The sequence below is a fragment of the Geotrypetes seraphini genome, chromosome 1 (genome assembly GCF_902459505.1).
Source record: "Geotrypetes seraphini chromosome 1, aGeoSer1.1, whole genome shotgun sequence".
Lineage (NCBI taxonomy): Eukaryota > Metazoa > Chordata > Amphibia > Gymnophiona > Dermophiidae > Geotrypetes > Geotrypetes seraphini.
The window spans coordinates 242,668,533-242,688,234 of record NC_047084.1 but is presented as its reverse complement, the minus strand read 5'-3'; the positions used below and the strand labels follow the sequence as shown (position 1 = coordinate 242,688,234).

At 43.1% G+C, this 19,702-nt stretch overlaps 1 protein-coding gene across 6 annotated transcripts in view; it reads right to left on the bottom strand.

Annotated features, from left to right (window-relative positions):
* Nucleotides 1-19,702, bottom strand: part of KCNIP4 (potassium voltage-gated channel interacting protein 4) — a 691,146-nt gene that overhangs the window by 98,349 nt on the left and 573,095 nt on the right. For all 6 annotated transcript variants that reach the window (XM_033948582.1, XM_033948558.1, XM_033948590.1 and 3 more), the window contains one exon: nucleotides 5,945-6,069. In XM_033948582.1, the coding sequence (XP_033804473.1) occupies nucleotides 5,945-6,052 (108 nt within the window). In that variant the 5' untranslated portion in view covers nucleotides 6,053-6,069. The remainder of the gene's footprint in view (nucleotides 1-5,944; nucleotides 6,070-19,702) is intronic.

The following is a 19,702-nucleotide window of genomic DNA, read 5'->3' as shown; positions in this document are numbered from 1 at the left end:
TGATCGTATGGGATGAGGATGGTGATGTCATCGGCATAACTATAGGTGGTTATGCCTAGATTGTCCAGATGCGTTCCTAGAGAAGCAGTGTAGAGGTTGAAGAGGGTAGGGGATAGTGGAGATCCTTGTGGTACGCCGCAGGGGTTTGACCAGGATTCTGACTTTTCTTTGTTAGATTTTACCCTGTAGGTTCTGAGTTTTAGGAATCCTTCAAACCAAGAGTATACTTTATCTGAGATGCCTATTGCGTCTAAGATCTGTAGAAGGATGTTGTGATCCACTAAGTCGAATGCCGCAGTTAGGTCCAGTTGTATGAGCAGCATTTTTTTCCCTGTACTAAGGTGTTGTCTGACGGTATCCATAAGGGAGCCTAGTAGTGTCTCTGTACTGAAGTTTGTTCTGAATCCTGATTGCATGGGGTGGAGTAGGTTGTGGTCATCTATGTAATTGGTGAGGAGTTTGGCTACTAGGCCTTCTATAATTTTGACATATAGCGGAATTGAGGCTATAGGTCTAAAGTTAGATGGGTGGTTTTGTGGTGCTTTTGGGTCTTTTTGGATTGGGGTGATGATGATTTCCCTGAGGTCGGCAGGGAATGTGCCTTCTGTGAGCGTGAATTGAATCCATTGTAGAATTATGGTGCGGAATTTTACACTAGAGGTGGTAAGGAGATATGAGGGGCAGTAGTTGAGGTCACAGGAGGCATGACTGTATTTTTTGTATAGTTTGTTGAATTCTGACCATTGTATGTTGGGGAATTGAGTCCAAATTCTGTCTGCAGCAGTTGCCTCTTTTCCTGAAGGGTGGATTGTGATTGTGTTTTGATGGGATGGGTTAGTGATGAGAGTGGCTCTGGCGTTTGTAATTTTGTTCTTGAAGTGTTCTGCTAAGAGGGTGGGTGAAGGTGGAGGGGTGTTCGTGGTGGTTGTGTATGGTTTGGTGTCTGTTAGTTCTTTCAGGATTTGGAATATTTTTTTGGAATCTTGGGTTTCCGTGCCTATGAGATTAGTATAGTAGTTTTTCCTTTTATCCCTTAGTAGATTTTTGTATTGTTTGTTGATTTTTTTCCAGTCGATTTTTGTTTGATCTTGGTTCTTTTTTCTCCATTTTCTTTCTAATCTTCTACACTGTCTTTTGAGTTGGAGCAATTCATTATCAAACCATTGGTCTGATTTCCTGCTGGTTCTGGTTTTGGTTTGTAGGGGGGCCAGATCATCAAGGATGTTGGTGGACACTTTTTTCCAGTGGGAGATGAAGTTTTTTGGGTCGCAGTCTTGGATAGTTTCGTCTACAGTTGACCAAAAAATGGTTGGGTCGATATGTTTGCGTGTGGTATATGTGGTTTTTTTAGCTTGATGTGTATGTTTGGTCTTGGTCCAGTTGATGTTGAAGTTGTATGTGTAGTGGTCTGACCATAGGGATGGAGACCATGTTCCGTTAGGAGTTTGGATTGCTGGATTGGATGGTTGGTGAGTCATGAATGCAGCAATGTCCAGTTGATGACCTTTTTCATGGGTGGTTTGTGGGTTTAGGATCTGGAAGGATAAGGCATTGAGGAAGGATAGACAGTTATTTGCTGGTGTGGAGGTTGTGTCTTCTAGGTGCAGGTTAAGGTCTCCTAGGATGAGGTTATATTCTGCTGTTAATGAGTTTTGGTAGATGAAGTTTTCAAATTCAGGTCTTACTGTGGTCCAGTTTCCTGGTGTTATGTAGCAGAGCAAGCAGTTTAGTGAGTTTTTTAGTGTTGGGTTTGTGAGGTGACACGCTAGGAAATCCATTTGCGGAGTGGATGTTTTTTCAAGTATGTTTATAGTTAGGGAGTTCTTGAGTATTATTGCTAGTCCTCCTCCTCTTTTTTTTTCTCTGCAGGTTACTGTTATTTTGTATCCCGGCGGGCAAACTTCTTTTATTCTAGGGTCTGTGTCTGAGGTTAACCAGGTTTCAGTGAGGAATAGGCAGTCAAGTTTTTCTGTTTTTATCCAATTTTTTATGTTTTCTGTTTTGGGTCCTAGTGCTCTGATGTTAACATAGGCACATGTGAGGGAGGTCAAATTATTCATTCACTTGGGACTCAATAGCTAAATAATTACCTTTTGCAAGTAATTATTTTTGTAAAACTATAACATAATTTCACCTACTAGTGTTTCAATACATTTTTGAAATGTGAAAACAGGAATATATGGTAACGTATGAACGGATGATATGTCACAAACATCAAACAAATGCCATTTATGAAATTTGCAAAGCAAGAGTATAATATGAACAGAGAATGAGATGCTTCGGAGAGGGAAAATAGATCAGTAGAAGAAACAATTGGTACCGGAGAGCGTGTGCATGATACCTATGGGGGTTTTCACAATATCCTTAAAAGCATATTACACAAACCTCCGGATTCTATAAAGGTCTGGGCACCTAAAATCGGTACGGATTCCAGAATTAGCTTAATGGGTGTCAATGATTTAATTATTTAAGCTAACAAGTACTTAATTGACATTAATTGTGATTTGGGTGCTAATTTGGGTACACACTATTCTGTACCAAAGGACACCTAAAACATTCTCAAGCAACATCCTCAAGATTGTAGAGGCCATGGCAGTTGCTGAGGAAGCTATGCTCTACTCAGGCTAATCTCAAGCGTTGCTCTGCTCACTGGTCTAGAAATCCTTTCTTTTTGACCCTCACAGATTTTCAATATCAATCCATGGCCTGGACTCTACATTTGGATCTCCTGACCTGCCTCAGTGGTGTAGTAAGGGGGGGGGAAGGCAGGGGGCATCTTGTATAGTGTAGCTGCACTGTTTGTAAAGATGTAGCAGTGCTGTTCATAATTACACATTGAGCGCTGAGCATATGTTCAAGATCTGGAAGTACCGTATTTTCACATAGATAACGCGCACCCGTGTAAAACGCGCACACGGGTATAGCGCACAAAAAACACATATTTATGTACATAAATTTTTATATACCGCGCACACCCGTATATCACGCATGCTGCCCGACTCTCCTTTCGCCCGCCCCGACTCTCCTCTGGAGACCCCGAGTCTGTTTTCGCCCGCCCCGACTCTCCTTTCCTCCTTGAAGTACTGTCCCTACCCTGAAAGCCTGATGCCCCCCCGATGTCCGATTCACCCCCCCGCAGGACCGCTCGCACCCCCACCCCAAAGGACCGCTCGCACGCACCCGCAACCCCACCCGAAGAACCGCTCGCACCCCCACAGCCTCCCCTCCCTCCCCCATGGAGAAGCTGTCTACCTTGTTTCCGGATGCCAGCGAGCCCAGCTGTTTTCTCTGCCGGTGGTCCCGCCCCTTCTCTGAGCCCTGCTGCGCTGCTTTTTCTTCCGGCAGTCCCACCCTTTCTCTGACATCAGAGAAAGGGCGGGACCGCCTGAAGAGGAAGCAGCGCAGCACAGGGCTCTGAGAAGGGGCAGGACCACCGGCAGAGGAAGCAGCTGGGCTGGCATCCGGAAACAAGGTAGACAGCTTCTCCATGGGGGAGGGGGGGAGGCTGTGGGGGTTCGAGCGGTCCTTCGGGTGGGGGTGCGAGTGGTCCTTCGGGGTGGGAGTGCGAGCACTTCTTCCAGGTGATGAATCGGGCGTCGGGGAGGGGAAACTATGTAAAAAAAATTTTGTACAACGCGCTCACGCGTATAACGCGCAAGGGTATGCGCGGTTTGTAAAAACCACGTATAACGCGCGCGTTATATGCGAGAAAATACGGTAATTGCTCCAGCCAGTACGAAAAATTCTTTGACCTGATCAACTTAATTCATTGTGTATTAATGAAAGCACAGTGTAAGAACTATACATTTAAGCAGTACTTAGTGGATTTAGGACTTTCATGTATAAAGGAAAGATGAGATACAAGATAGTTTATGGAAGGGGGGCACAGAGAGGGCAGATGCTGCATGGAAGGGTGAGAGAGGACAGTTGCTGGATGGAAAAAAAATAGAGTGAAGAGAAGATGATTAAAGCAGAAATGACAAAAGGTAGAAAAAAATATTTTTTTGTTGTTTTAGAACAGGGGTAGGGAACTCCGTTTCTCGAGAGCCGTATTCCAGTCGGGTTTTCAGGATTTCCCCAATGAATATGCATGAGATCTATTTGCATGCACTGCTTTCAATGCATATTCATTGGGCAAATCCTAAAAACCCGACTGGAATACGGCTCTTGAGGACCGGAATTCCCTACCTCTGCTTTAGAATAAAGTAGTGTTTTAGCTGTATTGATAAATGTTAATAAATAGAAAATGGAAATAATCTTTTTTACTGGTTGAATTTTAATACATTTTTTACTAACTTTCAGAGACCCAAACTCCCTTCCTCCGGTCAGGACAGGATACCATAACAGCACTATACTACTGACCTGAGGAAGCTGGTTCTGGCCTCTGAAAGCTAACTGAGAAATGGTATTTTCTCACTTTCCACTTTTTCTTTTATTTCTGTTTGTTAATTTGTAAAGTGATGATTCTTATTTGTTAGGTTTTTTTTTTTCAAATTTACATCTGTTATCTTTATATTTTGCACAGTATTAGGAGACGTATGTCACTGTTTATGTGGTGCTGCATTGAATACAGAGTCTGGCTTCTTGATGGCTCAGTTTAACTTTGGTTTACATATTTAGTTTGTGATTACTTATTCCATACTGGGTGAGGGTGTATCTGTGTTCTGTTAGTATGAAAAGGACATGGTTTCTGTTAGCATTGATTATACAGGATTGATCTGTATTTATCTGTATTTATCTGTTTAATTTTACAGTGGGTGTAATGATGTTCTAGTGCTCACTGCAGTGTTTAAGATACTGCCTTTTCCTAGGTGCACCCATGTTGTGTGACTCATGGATTATTACTAAAAAAAAAAATTTAACATAGAGGAGAGGGGTGTTAAAAACTGATCATCACAGAGTATCAAATGTACTATGTATACCACTGGCTGCATATACTTAGTACCGCTATAGAAATGATTAGTAGTAGTAATTCAGCCTTCAACAGTCAGTGTTTTTTAAAATGCTGGCCACCATAGGCTGATTTAGATCTGGATAGTCAACACCAGGCTAGATCCAGATCCAGTGCAAAAATACAAGTTTACAGTACCTTCCTGAAGGTAGCTATTCCGGTACCATTATGGATATCTGGCCAAGTTAGGATTGCTATTAATCCAGTCCAACTTGCCCAAATAGTTACCAGGGCATGATAGCATTTCAGCAGTGCCTGGATAACTCCTGGTTCTACCTTTGCTCTACTCTGGACTGTCACAGCACTAACTGGGATGTCAAAGCACTAACTCTCCAGTTGAGTGCTCCTGAAATATATCCAGTGGACTCTGTCAACAGGAATTAACCAGGAAGGATCCACTCCTAAGGAGTTAACTCCTGCTGAATATCAACCGGTCAATTTTGTAAAACTAATTTTGGATTTTCTGAAGTGGGATTACCCAAAGTATAATCTTCAAAACCCTTATTCAGATTTGATTCTCAGGATACCTGTAATAAATATTCATGATCTACATACAGGCAGACATTTGATATTAAATTCATTTGAATATTTTAATTTTCTGAGAAATTAATCGAATCAACGGCCCTATGAAATGTGCTTTGAAGCCCTGCTTCGAGGCTCATGTTGCCAAGCCATTGTTTTCCTGTATATTATACGATAAATTGAACTTCTTTAAATCCATCAGATTAATTTGCTATGCCTTGAAGATATTAATTTTTGTTTTATTCTGTTTTCAAATTGTATTTCAGATAAAGTTGTGCTGACATCAGGTTCCAAACGAGAGAATTCATCATGGTCAGAAAGCATTCTTTAAAAATATAAAACAGGTGCAGAATGAGAAGGGAATGCTGTGAACAAGGCCACAGTAAATATGAATGAAAAGACTATACTGTAAAGGTTTTGTGTCAGGTTTATGCAACTATATGATTATAACTCAGGAAGGTAGGTGCTTACATTCTTGAATCCTCTATAAAGGATCTGAAGCTCCTTCCTTGTGAATTTGGTCTGTGCTTCCAGCAGTTCCAGAGCCTCAGGGCGATGTCGCACAATGACCATTTCCATTTCATCTTCAACATTGTCTGCAGAACAAAAGAGAAAGAAGGAAAAAAAATAGAATGAAATGCAACTGTTGAATCTAAGCACAAGCCATCAGTTATGTAAGCTACAAAGTAGTTAAAATCGGGACTCGTAATTCAGCCATTCTCTAACATACTTTCCTTACTACTATTAAATAATTCCATAACACCATTGAAATGATCAAAAGTTAGCCGCAGCTTTATTTATCATAATAATCTTGCATATTAACTTTATAACTTTCATGAACATACAACAAAGATCCAACATTTTCAACCAATTTAGCAGATGTATCTCCCAGAGTTATCCAGAATCGATTAACCCCATTAACCCCCAACCCTTTTCTCTCATATCCTACGGTGACTTATGATGTCATCATGCCACCTCAACTCGTGGCAGTGCCGCCCACAAGGATATCTTAAAATTCACCCATTATATATCTTAAACCTCAATCTGCTTTCTGCTAAATGCTCTTTTTATGGCCACCCCAACATCAGCAGTGACCGCCCCCCAACACCCAAACGCCCCAAACAAGAGCTTTTAGGCAAAGGAGGGGACAGTTCTTCGCCTAAAAGCTGGATTCTGTAACTGGTGTCTGTCAAAAACAACACCGGTTACAAAATCCCCCCCCCCCCAAGCAACAATCATGGCAGGAGAGATGGTTCATATCCCCCTGGCCCACCTCCGAACTGCCGTGGCAGTTCAGGTAGAGGGGTGATCGCTATTGTGGCAGGAGAGATAGCCAATCTCTCCTACCGCGATACCCCCTTTCCCGAAACGATCCGGGCAGGAGGGAGCCCAACCCCTCCTGCCCGATGCAGCCCTAACCCCTCCCAATTGGATCGGGCAGGAGGGAGCCCAACCCCTCCTGCCCTGACACAGCCCCCCCAACCCACAGTGCGATCTGGGCAGGAGGGAGCCCAACCCCTTCTACCCCGGTGAACCCCCCCCCCCCCGACATGATCCGGGCAGGAGAGAGCCCAACTCCTCCTGCCTCAGCAAACCCCCTATCCCCTACCCCCACTAAGATACAGGCAGGAGGGTTCCCAGGCCCTCCTGCCCACGACAAACCCCCCTCCCCATGACTGTCCCCCCAAACCCCGATCAGTCTCTCGAACCCCCCTACCTGCCGACCCCACGATACCCCCCGCCGACCCCGTGACACCAGCACCCCACCCCCGACAACCCCCCTTTACCTGAAAGAAGTTGGCTGGATGGACGGGTCCCAAGCCCATCCACCCGGCAGGCTCACCCTCCGCAGAATGGCGGGCCTTAGGGCCTGATTGGCCCAGGCGCCTCAAGCCTCACCCACAGGAGGGGCTTTAGGCACCTGGGCCAACTGGAATTGGCCCAGTTGCCTTAGGCCCCTCCTGTGGGCGGGGCCTTAGGCATATGGTCCCAACCCATCTTGACTTTGAAAATTTAAGCAGGGTGGATCGATACCAGCGGTTGTGGGAGGACCCTTGAAACAGCAATGTGCGAAACATGTCGGGTCTAACCCTCCTGAACCAAGTTACTGACCAAACTAAAGAATAATGAAATACTGAGTGATGAATTGAATTCAAAATTTGCTTGAAAGCTAAGTCTTAAGTCTTAAACAAAAAACCCCTTTATCTATTATTAATTTATTTCTAATTTAGAAAATGAGCCCCATGGTGTTATTAAAAAAAAACAACAAAAAACCAGTTTAAGGTAATAGTACTTAAAATCCCATTTAGAACTTTTTAAGACCTATTACTGGCTCCAGTTAACTTTTATAATAATGTGCTATTTCCATATTCTAATAACAGTATTTTAAAGATGAATTATAGATCAAGATATTCTTCAATTACAGAACAGTATATTTAAATTTACTTTAATTTAAATTTTCATATATTAGCATTTTGAATTTATTTCTTTGTGTAATATATTTTCTTTCTTTTTAGGAATCCTTAAAAGAATTACTTTAAAAGCTCCTGTCAAGTAAGTATACTGTATGTGGTGTCTGTTTCTTTCCTTAAATGTTCTTAATGTTCAAATGTCCTTTAAATCTTTTTTTTACCAACAGAACTAGACGAGAAATAGATTCTCTGTTTCATCTCTCTTGGCTCATAGAAACAGAGAACAATGAAGGCAGATAAAGAGCATATGGCCTATCTAGTCTGCCTAACCAATGCCATCTACTATCCCCTCCTCTCCCTTAGAGAACAACCTTCTTATCACAAGCTTTCTTGAATTCAGATACTTTGGACTTGATTCTGTAAACAGCGCCTAAATTGGCAGCCGCCTACAAAAATGGCGCCGGTCACGTGTCAATCAAGCTTAGGCGCCATTTAAAGAATCATGGCTAATGCCACCTCTCACAAAACTCAGGCGCTGGCAGTGTAGGCCATGGTTTTACCGGCCTAAGTTGCAGACATCTAAGATCTTTAGAGAAATGTGCATAATGGTGCCTAAGGTCATCTCTGTCCCTAACCACGCGTTCTTTGACCTTAGGGCCATTAGGCACCTTGATGTAGATGAGATTCTGATGCCTACCCTAGTAGGTGCCTCCCAATGCCCACTCTTTTAAAATGAGATCTTGATTGTTTTATAACGGTGCGGTCAATTACCACACCTATTAAAACAAATAAATTAGGAGGCGGTAGAATGTCTACTGCCACCTAACTTACAGTGCTGTTTACAGAAACAGGCCCTTTTTGTTTCCACCACCTCCACTGGGAGGCCATTGCAACCATTCATCATCCTTTCCCATGAATCTATCTTCATTCACCTTCATCCAGTGCGAGACTCGTGAGAACTGGCGGCAGCCATTTAGCGAGTGGCGCAAGGCTGGGCTTGAGTTTGAGAAGCTCACTCCTGCGTGCCTGTATGCTGCTGGCCGCTAGCCACAAGCTGTGAGATCGGAAGGATGAGTGCAGGGCAGGAGCACGGAAAATTTGCTCCTACCCATACACCCTTTTAAAATAATTCCTAGCATCCTGTTTCCTTTTTTGGCCACTACCACACATTGGGTGGAAGGTATCATTGCATTGTCTACGATGGCACCCAGATCCATTTCTTGGGCGCTAGCATCTGGTAACTGTGATTTGGGTTATTCTTCCCAATGTGCATCACTTTGCATTTGTCCACATTAAATTTCATCTGCCACTTGGACACCCAGTCTTCAAATTTCCTAAGGTCTACCTACAATTTTTCACAATCCATATGTGTTTTAACAACTTTGAACAGTTTAGTGCCATCTGCAAATTTAATCACCTCATTCGTCGTTTCCAATTTCCAGATCATTAATAAATAAGTTAAATAGCAGCAGTCCCAGTACAAACCCCTGTGACACTCCACTATTTACTCTCCTCCATTGAAAAAAATGACCATTTAATCCTACCCTCTGTTTTCTATCTGATAACCAATTCCTAACCCACAACTGAACTTTGCCACCTATCCCATGACTATTTAATTTTCTCAGAAGCCTCTCATGAGGAACTTTATGAAAAACTTTCTGAAAATCTAGAAACACTACATCAAACTGCTCACCTTTATCCACATGTTTATTCTCACCTTCAAAGAAGTCAAGCAAATTGGTGAGGCAAGATCTCCCTTGGCTGAACCCATGCCGACTCTGTCTCATTAAATCATGTTTGTTCCATAATTTTATTTTTTATAATTGTTTTCACCATTTTGCCCATCACTGAAGTCAGGCTTACCGGTCTGTAATTTCCTGGATCTCTCCTGGAACTCTTTTTAAAAATCAGAGTACTACAGGTGATTTTAGTGACAGGTTACAGATCACTAACAGCAGATCAGCAATTTCATGTTTGAGTTCTTTTAGTACCCTGGGATGTATACGATCCGGTCCAGGTGGTTTTTACTTTTTAACTTGTTGATTTGGCTTAGTACATCTTCTAGATTCACCGAGATTTCTTTCAGTTCCTCCGCATTATCACCCTTGAAAACCATTTCTGGTTCAGGTAGATCTCTTGCATCTTCTTCCGTAAAGACCAAAGCATAGAATTTATTTAGGGCTCCTTTTACTAAGCTGCGCTAGCGGTTTTAACACGCGCTGCACTGCCACGTGCGCTAGATGCTAATGCCAGCATTGAGCTGGTGTTAGTTCTTGGCGTGTAGCGCGGGGTTAGCGTGCAACAATGCAGTGCGCACTAAAAATGCTAGCACACCTTAGTAAAAGGAGCCCTTAGGGCTGCTTTTACGAAGCCGTGTTAGTGATTTAATGCGCATAATAGCGTGTGCTAATTTTCCGGCCGTGCTAGCCACTACTGCCTCCTCTTGAGCAGGCGGTAGTTTTTCGGCTAGCGCAAGAGTTAGCGTGTGCTAAAAAATTGCGTGCGATAAAGCTGCTGACACGGCTTTGTAAAAGGAGCCCTTAGTCTGTCCGCTATGGCCTAATTCTCCCTGAGCTCCCCTTTTGCTCCTTGATCATCCAAGGGTCCCATGGATTCCCTCACAAGTTTTCTGCTTCTAATATACCTAAAAAAATTGTTATGAGTTTTTGCCTCTTTTGCAAGTTTCTCTTCATATTCTTTCTTAGCTGTCTTTATTCAGTCACTCCCTCAATTTCTGAGAAATAAATTTCAAAAAATAAGCTTTGTCTTTCCCTATATTTATGGTATTATGGCAAAATGTTTGTTAAAACAGATGTTATAAATGAGCCATTTATTTAAATCAGCCTAGGTTTCTTACTCTTTACAGATAACTTCTATTTTGTTCAAAATATATTCTCAAAATGCCTGTTCTGTTTCTTTTCTTCAGGAATTAGTTTCCAGTATTCAGAGCTCCTCTCTGAGCTATATCAGTTAAGAATATATTCCCCTCCCCCCCCTACACACACACTTTTACTAAGCCACAGTAAGGGTTTGTACTGCAGCTCGGAGCACTAAATGCTCCAATGCTCACAGATTTCCTATGAGGCACCCGGGGCGGACCGCTCCTCCCATTACTACATCACTGTGCTGAAGGCCTTCCATGTCTAGAAGTAGCAGTGATTTTCAAAAGCTGCATATGGGTAAAATATTTTACCCTTCTCCCCACTTTATAAAAGAGCTGATCCCTCAAACAGTCATGATCAACACCCCTCATCATACCTATCGCCTCTCCCACACAAGAGCAGCACTCCATGCAGCAACCTTCTGGATGGGCCTTATGAGCACCTTCTAAGTTCTCCTGATGGTCCCTCTGACAGCAAGCACTCATAGAAACATAGAACATAGAAACATGATGGCAGATAAAGGCCAAATCCGCAGTAACCATTATCTCTTTCTCGCCCTCAACCACAGCACTCCTCCAATATCAAATCCTCCTATTGGCTTACATAGGCAACTCACCACCCTGATGATAGTACCATTAAGAAGTACCCCCTCAAAGAAGGTCTTCCTCTAGCTTTTCCCCACATACAGGTATGTGCTCATTATGTGTTTTTCTCCTCCCAAAGCAGCCCCTCTCATGTGGGCCAAACTCACCCTCCCTGCCTACACCTTACCCAATGGAAACCCCAGTTTTTACTGGTGATCCCCAAGGTCTAGTGGGTTGAGAATGATGTACACTTGCTCCTTCTGTGATGCTAATCTGGACCAAAAATGGACACTAAGAATTCTAACAGTAATACTGTTGCAGGATGTCAGGCTTCCACTGATAATATCATAGAATTACCACTAGAGGTCTTGGTGGCTAATTTTGGCCCAGAGGAGCATGATTATTTTCTTGTATTTCATAATTATTCATGTTCTGATAATTGCTTTTCAACTTAAGTCATTATAATTAAAGAGTTAAAATACTAAGATTATTGTTCTGATAGTTTAAATTGTCTACCCAGTTTTAATACCAGCAACCCTAGAAGCTAATAATTTAAATAAGCCATATGTTAACAGATTGACTTCCAACAGAAATATCTACAGGCTTTCTAATCAGAAAAAAAATTATACAATTAATATGGTAACATAAGAAAGCAAATCTGAAGACAGTAGACACATGTTATTGAGCACCATCTGGTCTCTAAATGGTTTAATTATATTCATTAATACAACAAAACTGTGTCCAATAAATCTAGAATATCTATAAAACTGAGTAATTTAGTCATAGAGGCCCGTGGAGGGGCATAATTGAAAGGGATGTCTAAGTCCGTTTGCGTCCAACTTGCAAGTCGTCTAAAGTAAAAAAACAGCCTAGGACACATTTTTGAAAAATACGTCCAAAATTTTTCTTTCGAAAATCGTCTAATTATACGTCCTGCCGATCTGATCATCCAAGCCACTGAATCGTCCATCTTTATACCACATTTCCATCCAGTTTTTCGTCCAAGGCAAAAACGCCTAGAACAAGCCCTGTTGGACGTGGGAGGGGTCTGCAAAGTGATGGACTGAACACCCAGACATGCCACCTAAACAGTGGAGTACCTTACAGGGCACTGCTGTGAACTTCACAAAAGAAGGGCCATGTCTTCTCCTTACTACACTTCCCTCATAAGTCATGGTGAGCCCCCCCCAACCACTTCCAGAATCCCCTTAACCCACTTATCTACCACCCTAATAGCCCTTATGGCTGCAGGAACCACGTATATGCCAGTACAAAAGGGTTTTGGGGGTGTATAGGGGAGTGCACATGTTTCAGTATCAATGAAGTGATACAGGGGCTTATGGGCATGGGTCCTCCTCTCTATGGGTCCCTAACCCATCCCCAAGATGACTTACGCTGCCTCTGTGCTGGACAATTAGGCTTTCCTATGCCAGGCGGCCAGGTCATGATGGTCTGGAGGCTGAATTTTAAAGGTGTGATTAATATTTTTATAGGGGGGTGTCGGTGATCACTGGGGTAGTGTGTGGGGGTCTGTGTTATGTGTTTGCAGTGCTTATCTGGTGAGTTTATGTGGATTTTTGTGACTTAGACCATGTTTTACATGGTCTAAGTCACAATGTCCAAGTTCCGTCAATCGTGGGCTGTATAATTTTTGCTTATACATGCTGTACGACTAAGTTCAACCAACCAACTTCATAAATTCTGAGTGTTATTTTGCCACTGTAGCTGAAAAGAGTATTATCTTATTTTGCTAAGTGCCAATTTGCAGAAATTTTATTTTATTTTTACATTGTTTCAGATCATTGTTTGAACCATGCCCACGTCATTTTCTTCTTGGTTAGGCTGAGAGCTTTTCAGCACCCCCTTCGTATACCTATTTTCTAGGTAGTAAGGATTCAAATGTTAAACCACACACTAATCAGTTAGCACATGGCAATTTAGCTGCAGTGTCATAACACAACCAAAGGGTACATTTATTAACACAAAACAGTGCTAGTAGGTTTACTTATTGATAGTGTGGAGGGGCATAATAAAAAAAAAAGTCTAAGTCCCCTTTTGGCCTAAGACCCTATATGCTGAAAGTAGAAGCAGGGAAAATGTCCATTCTCAAAAAAAACGTCCAAAAGGAGGTTTTTTTTTATAATGGCCTGCCTCTACGTTCAGCTGTTTAAACGCCCAAACTACCACTATGTCTACACTTACAGCAGAATAAAGAATCCAAAAAAGCCTAAGTCCCAAACGCCCAAAACCAGACCTTTTAGTCAAAGGAGGAGCCAGTCCTTCGCCTAAAATCTGGATTCTGTAACCGGTGTCTGTCAAAAAGAACACCAGTTACAGAATCCACCCCCCCCACCCCCGCAACGATCGCGTCAGGAGAGATGGCTCATCTCCCCTGCCACGATCTACCCCCACCCCCGATCGGATTGGGCAGGAGGGAGCCCAAGCCCCCCTGCCCCGGCAAAACCGGGAACTCCCCCCAGCGATGATCGGGGCAGGAAGGAGCCCAAGCCCTCCTGCCCCGTAGAAACCCCCTTCCCACCCCCAACATCCACTAAGATATGGGCAGGAGGGATCCCAGACCCTCCTGCCCTCGAAGCATCCCTCCGATTGCCCACCGAACCTCCGCTCGGCCCCCCCAAAGCCCGAGATCTCTCACAGGAGGGGGTTTAAGGCAACTTGGCCAATTCCAGTTGGCCCAGGCGCCTAAGGCCTCACCTGTGGGTGGGGCTTGAGGTGACTTGGCCAATCAGGCCCTAAGGCCTTTTATTCTGAGGATGGGTGGCCTGCCAGATGGACGGGCTTGGGACCCGTCCGTCTGGCCAACGTTGTTAAGGTATGGGGGTGTCGGGGGTGGGGTGTTGGCAGGTGGGGGGGGTCTCAGGCTTCTGGGGGGCTGAGCGGGGATTTGGGGGCAATCAAGGGGGGGCATCGAGGGCAGGAGGGCCTACGATCCCTCCTGCCTGCATCTCAGTGGGTGTCGGGGGTTTTGCCGGGGCAGGAGGGCTTGGGCTCCCTCCTGCCCCAATCATTGCTGGGGGATTGGATCATGGCAGGAGAGATGGTTCATCTCTCCTGCCGTGATGGTGATTGCCCACCCCCCTGAACCGCGGCACTTCAGGGTGAGGATCATGGCAGGGGAGATGCCATGCCGCGATCCTCACTCCGAAGTGCTGCGGTTCGGGGAGGTGAGCAATCGCAATCGCGGCAGAGAGATGAACCATCTCTCCTGCCGCGATCATTGCGATAGGGGGTAGGGCAGGTTGCTGGGGCCGCTGAGCTAATTGCAGCAGCCGCAATCAGCTCAGTCCCCTTTTTCGGCACTTATACCTGTTTTGACTTGGTCTAAGTCAAAACGTATAAGTGCCAACTAGGCAACCTGCCTAAACCTTTGATTATACCTGCTGTATGACTATGTCTAGGTCGGCCCACCTCCCGCCCCCCTCCCGCCCTTTCCCCGCTTCTAAAAATGCCTCTTTTCGCTCTATGCATTTAGAGGCAGGGGAAAGGCCTAAGTTGGTTTTAGATACATCTAAAACTAACTTTGGTTATGGGTACTTGGACGATCAGGCTTTTTGATCATCCAAGTACCCATTTAGGCCACTTTTTAGATATTTTTTTTGTTTTGATTATGAGCCCCATAGAGTCCATGTCTCGACTAGGATCCCAGTTTCAGCTGTTTGGAATGCCTTCTTCAGGGGACTGATCAAGTAAACCGACACTGGCTGATAAACAAAAGTATACACGATATTTGAAGGCTGCAAAGATATTCGGCGGGAAAGTCAGTTGGTCAGAAACTGCCAGCTGAGGAAACCCTGAGAGAACAGCTAATCCAGCTCCATGGGGAGGACATCTTTAAACCTACTAGAGACTTTTCCATTCTATGGACTTTCACAACAAAATTCAAATTTCTGTCCAACTGACTTTCCCACCAAAATTCAAATTGGTGGATTGCCCTGTTCGCAATCAGTCAGTGAACCCACTATTTCCAAAGTCATACTGCAGACTTCAGAGCATACCCTGAAGAAAACCGCAGCATGATGGCTGAAACGTCGGTTTCTACCTGACAAAGACACAGCGAGACCCAGAAACCTGCAACAAGCACAATGCCAACTGCAGAAACCCTGAGAGAATGTGTTATATGCCCTTTCTGACATGCATGTCAGAACAGTTTTCAAATCTAATATAAAATCAATATGAGAAGAATACAAGTCAAATAAAGCAACAGATTAATTAAAACATTTAAAACAATAAAAGAACTCTTAACATTTACAGCAGTATAAAGACTACAGAATGTGCTGGATTTCTTAACTTTTGCATGTTAACCACAGAAACCAATTGGGAGAAAAATCAACAAAACAGAACTTTCAGCTATTGCAAGCCAAAACTTTGGATTACAAAAACTAAATGGATGGGGAAAGGGTGACTGAATTTTTTTCCTTCAGATCCTTCTCAAGCTAGAAGCAATTAAGCCATGAGCGATGAGTTTGACAGAGCAAAGATATTTACTGAAAACCCCCTTTCTCAACTGCTATATTCATATCATAAAATGACTAGCATTTCTCTGTCTGTAAATTTGATTTAACCAAGCAAAGACATATACCTAGTGTATTTATGAATATTAGTGAAAGATTTATCAGCGAAGCGGACCTCCTGTGAGCCTCTGTAGAGGCTTTCTTACTTTTTCACTGTATGAAGTGGGTTGCACGACTGAAGTGACCGAGTGAGATTTTACAAGCACACCCCTGAGGAAGGCTTTTCATTGAAGCCGAAACATGGACCGTGTTGGGGTCCCGTACGAAAAGGATTATAGACTCTCTGATAGGCTTAAATTATTTTTTTGTATGCAGTATGTTTTAGCTATTTATATGTTTTTAATAAATTGATTGTCCTTTGAGGCTGATATATTTTGCCCCTTCCCCACTTTTTCCTGTGGTTTGCATTGCTATATGTGGGGTCATGTTTTCCTTTTTGTTGTGGACTAGCTTTTCTCTCCTCCATCATTTTGTTTTCTGAATTGCTTCAAGCAAGCACTGTGTAAGCAACAGGTTCTGGTGGGAGATGAACAGGTTTAGGGGCTTGTTATCAAGCCTCAGTGCATGCTAAAGGGTTCTAATACAAATTTTGCTGCTCTAGCCCCTCCTTTACAAAGCCATGCTAGCGCTTTTAGCGCCGGCTGCGGCAGTAACAGCTCAGACACTCATAGAATTCCTATGAGTGTCTGAGCTGTTACCACGTCAGCCGGCGCTAAAACACTAGCGCGGCTTTGTAAAGGAGGGGGTATAGCAGTATTAGCTAATTCGCAAAAGGATAGATAATAATGAGATACAAATGAATGCAAAACACCTTGGGCTAGATTCACTAAGGGCACAGATCGGATCGGATCCATGTCCGGGGGGGGGGGGGCTGATTCACGAATTGCCTTCATGCAAATGAGGGCGATCGGAATCACGCCCCCAACCGAGCGCCCAGATCGCTCTAAAGCGATCCTGACGCATGCGCAGACCATCTGTAGAAGAAAGGAACTGCATTTCACTGGAATGAGCCAGGATTTAGGTTGCCCTGGGTGCTGTCTGATGTTGAAGCAATGCTTATATACACGAGACCTACTTTTGACAGCCTTTGTGTTACAAAGGCTAAGACAGATTTTCTGAAGCTAGGTAATAGGGAGATTGCTTGTTGTGTAGATGTTATTAAATGGATTATTTATACTATATCCTCTTCCAATGATTTTTTAAAGCATATTGCCTGAATGTCTGCTCTGCTAACCTTTGCAATTAAGATTTTTTTTTTCCTGGTCAGCATTCACAGGCTAAAATGAAAGTAAGTATCAAATTGATAATAGTTGTGTATGCTATATTTTCCTGAAATCTATTCTTATTTTTTTTTCTCAGTTATAAACAGAAGGGCTAGCTTAAATCATTAGGATTAGGCAGCTGCCTAAGGTGGCAGCTTCAAGGTGATGTCACTGAACAGCTGCAATCAGCACAAAATAGGCCCTGAGAGTCTCAGCTATTGCCTACAGGAAGTGTAGCAGTTTTCACAATAGCCATTTAACCATGCAAATAGCTTTAGGAAATATATTTCCATCATGTGTATACTGCAAATGTGTGGGTATAATACATCTGTCCATATCTATAAACACATAAATGATCAAATTATGCAGTTTTACAGGATTGTTTTGGAAGGGGCGAGACCTAGGCAGACTAGGGGTCCACTTCGAAACATAGAAACATAGAAATAGATGGCAGATAAGGGCCACGGCCCATCAAGTCTGCCCACTCCAGTGACCCTCCCTATCTATCTTTGCGGATAGATCCCACATGTCTATCCCATCTGGCCTTAAAATCTGGCACACTGCTGGCCTCAATAACCTGAAGTGGAAGACTATTCCAGCGATCAACCACCCTTTCAGTGAAGAAGAACTTCCTAGTGTCACTATGCAGTTTCCCGCCCCTGATTTTCCACGAATGCCCCCTTGTTGCCGCGGGACCCTTGAAGAAGAAGATGTCTTAAGGTGACATTTGGAGGGGTGGCACTGACAAAGCTGTCATGGTGTCTAAAGAAAATTTCATTATGGCCAGCATGGAGCCTTGAACATCCATGCATGTTTAAGGCTTGCTGGATCCCAATTCCTCCTAAATGAGAAGTTTCGGAGAGGGGGAGGCAAAGACTGGCAGGCCTTGATCATGCACAAATGATCAAGGCCCCCATAGCAGCTATGATGAATCATCTGTAGACATCATGACTGCTGCTTTGGTGGTAGAGAATCTGCTGAACAGAGGAGAGGAAAGGAAAGGGAAGAGGCAGATGAGGGAGTAGATGCTGAATATATTATGAAAGAGAGGTAGGGATGAGATGCTGGACACCACCACGAAAGAAGAGGTTGAGAAGGAGAAAGATGCTGTGTGAATGGGGAAAGGAGAGAAATGGTAGGCATCACAGGAAGGGGGAGGGGGCAGAAACAATGTAGGACACCACAGGAACATGGGAGAGAAAGGAAGGGGGGATGGTAGACATGGAGAGTAGGGCTTTAAGCTTCCCTTGGATAGTGGGTGTACAACTAAAGGTTCACCTAGTGTGTCAAATACTAATGTGCCAGTCCAGGGACAATCATGATTGTTGATTTTCATCAAGTTGTGAGAGTGAAGCTAGGATCTTAAAAGCTAATTGAGTGTCATTGCTGAGTTCAAATAACAAAGAAATGTACCCAGTATATAAATATTACAAAGGATTCTTACTAGAAATTTTTGTGCTCAGAGTCAGAGTGACAGTGAGTCCGTCAATGGCTGATTCAGAGCACCCTGAATGAAAAGTTTTAAATTCGGCTCCTAGCCTGTGGGCTCTGTTTGAATCCTACCAAAGATTTGAAAAATGTAGGATGCTGAGTTCAAGGCATAAGGCTGAAAATTTGTATAGGACACTTAAGGCCATAGTCTATAAATGGCGCTATAAGTTAGGCAGTGATAGGCACCCAACCACTGCCTAACTTAATATAATTGGCTTTAATCAGCATGGTAATCGATCACATCATTTAAAACCAATTAAAAACTCATTAAAAAACATAGGTACCATTAACGTATCTACAGCAGGATGCCTAACGGCGCCTTACACCTAAATGGGTGTGGTTAGGAGAGGAGTGATACTTAGGCACCATTAGGCATACATAATTCACTAAAGAATGTAAGCCAGTAAAACGCTGGCCTACATTGTAGGCATCTAAGGTTTTTCTTAGGCATCGTTAGCTGTGATTTTGTCAACGGCTCCTATGCGTGAATGACATACGGCCGGCATCCATTTTTATAGATACCGCTGTTTATAGAATCCAGACCTTAATATCCTTGCCCAGTCCTGTAGAGACTAACACTACAACTACTATCTGTCCTCAATAAAATTAAGTAAATTCAACCCCTTCAAACACGTCTCCTCTCTAATAAATTTAGTAAAATTAACTTGTTTTTCTAATGACCAATTGTTGTTTTGAATCCTCTTTTCAAGTTTTAAGTTTCAAGTTTATTTAAAAAATTTAGAAACTGCCCAATAGGCCTTCTAGGCGGTGAACATTATGTTAAAAATATATATGGGCTAACTATACATCCTTTAAAACAATAATCATTATTAAAAACATTTAAAACTATACAAAAACAAATAGAAACAAAAAAAGGGAAGAAGGGTAGAACTACAATTTATCAAGTAAGAAAGAGAACATATAGGGAAAGAACAAAAGGGAGGGTGCCTAAAAGTAGAATAAAACTATGTTGCCCTAAAAAGGGCATTTAGGTCTCAAAAGCGTCAAGAAAAAGAAATGTTTTTAAATTTGTTTTAAAATGGTGAAGAGTTAGGAGCTTCTTTTCA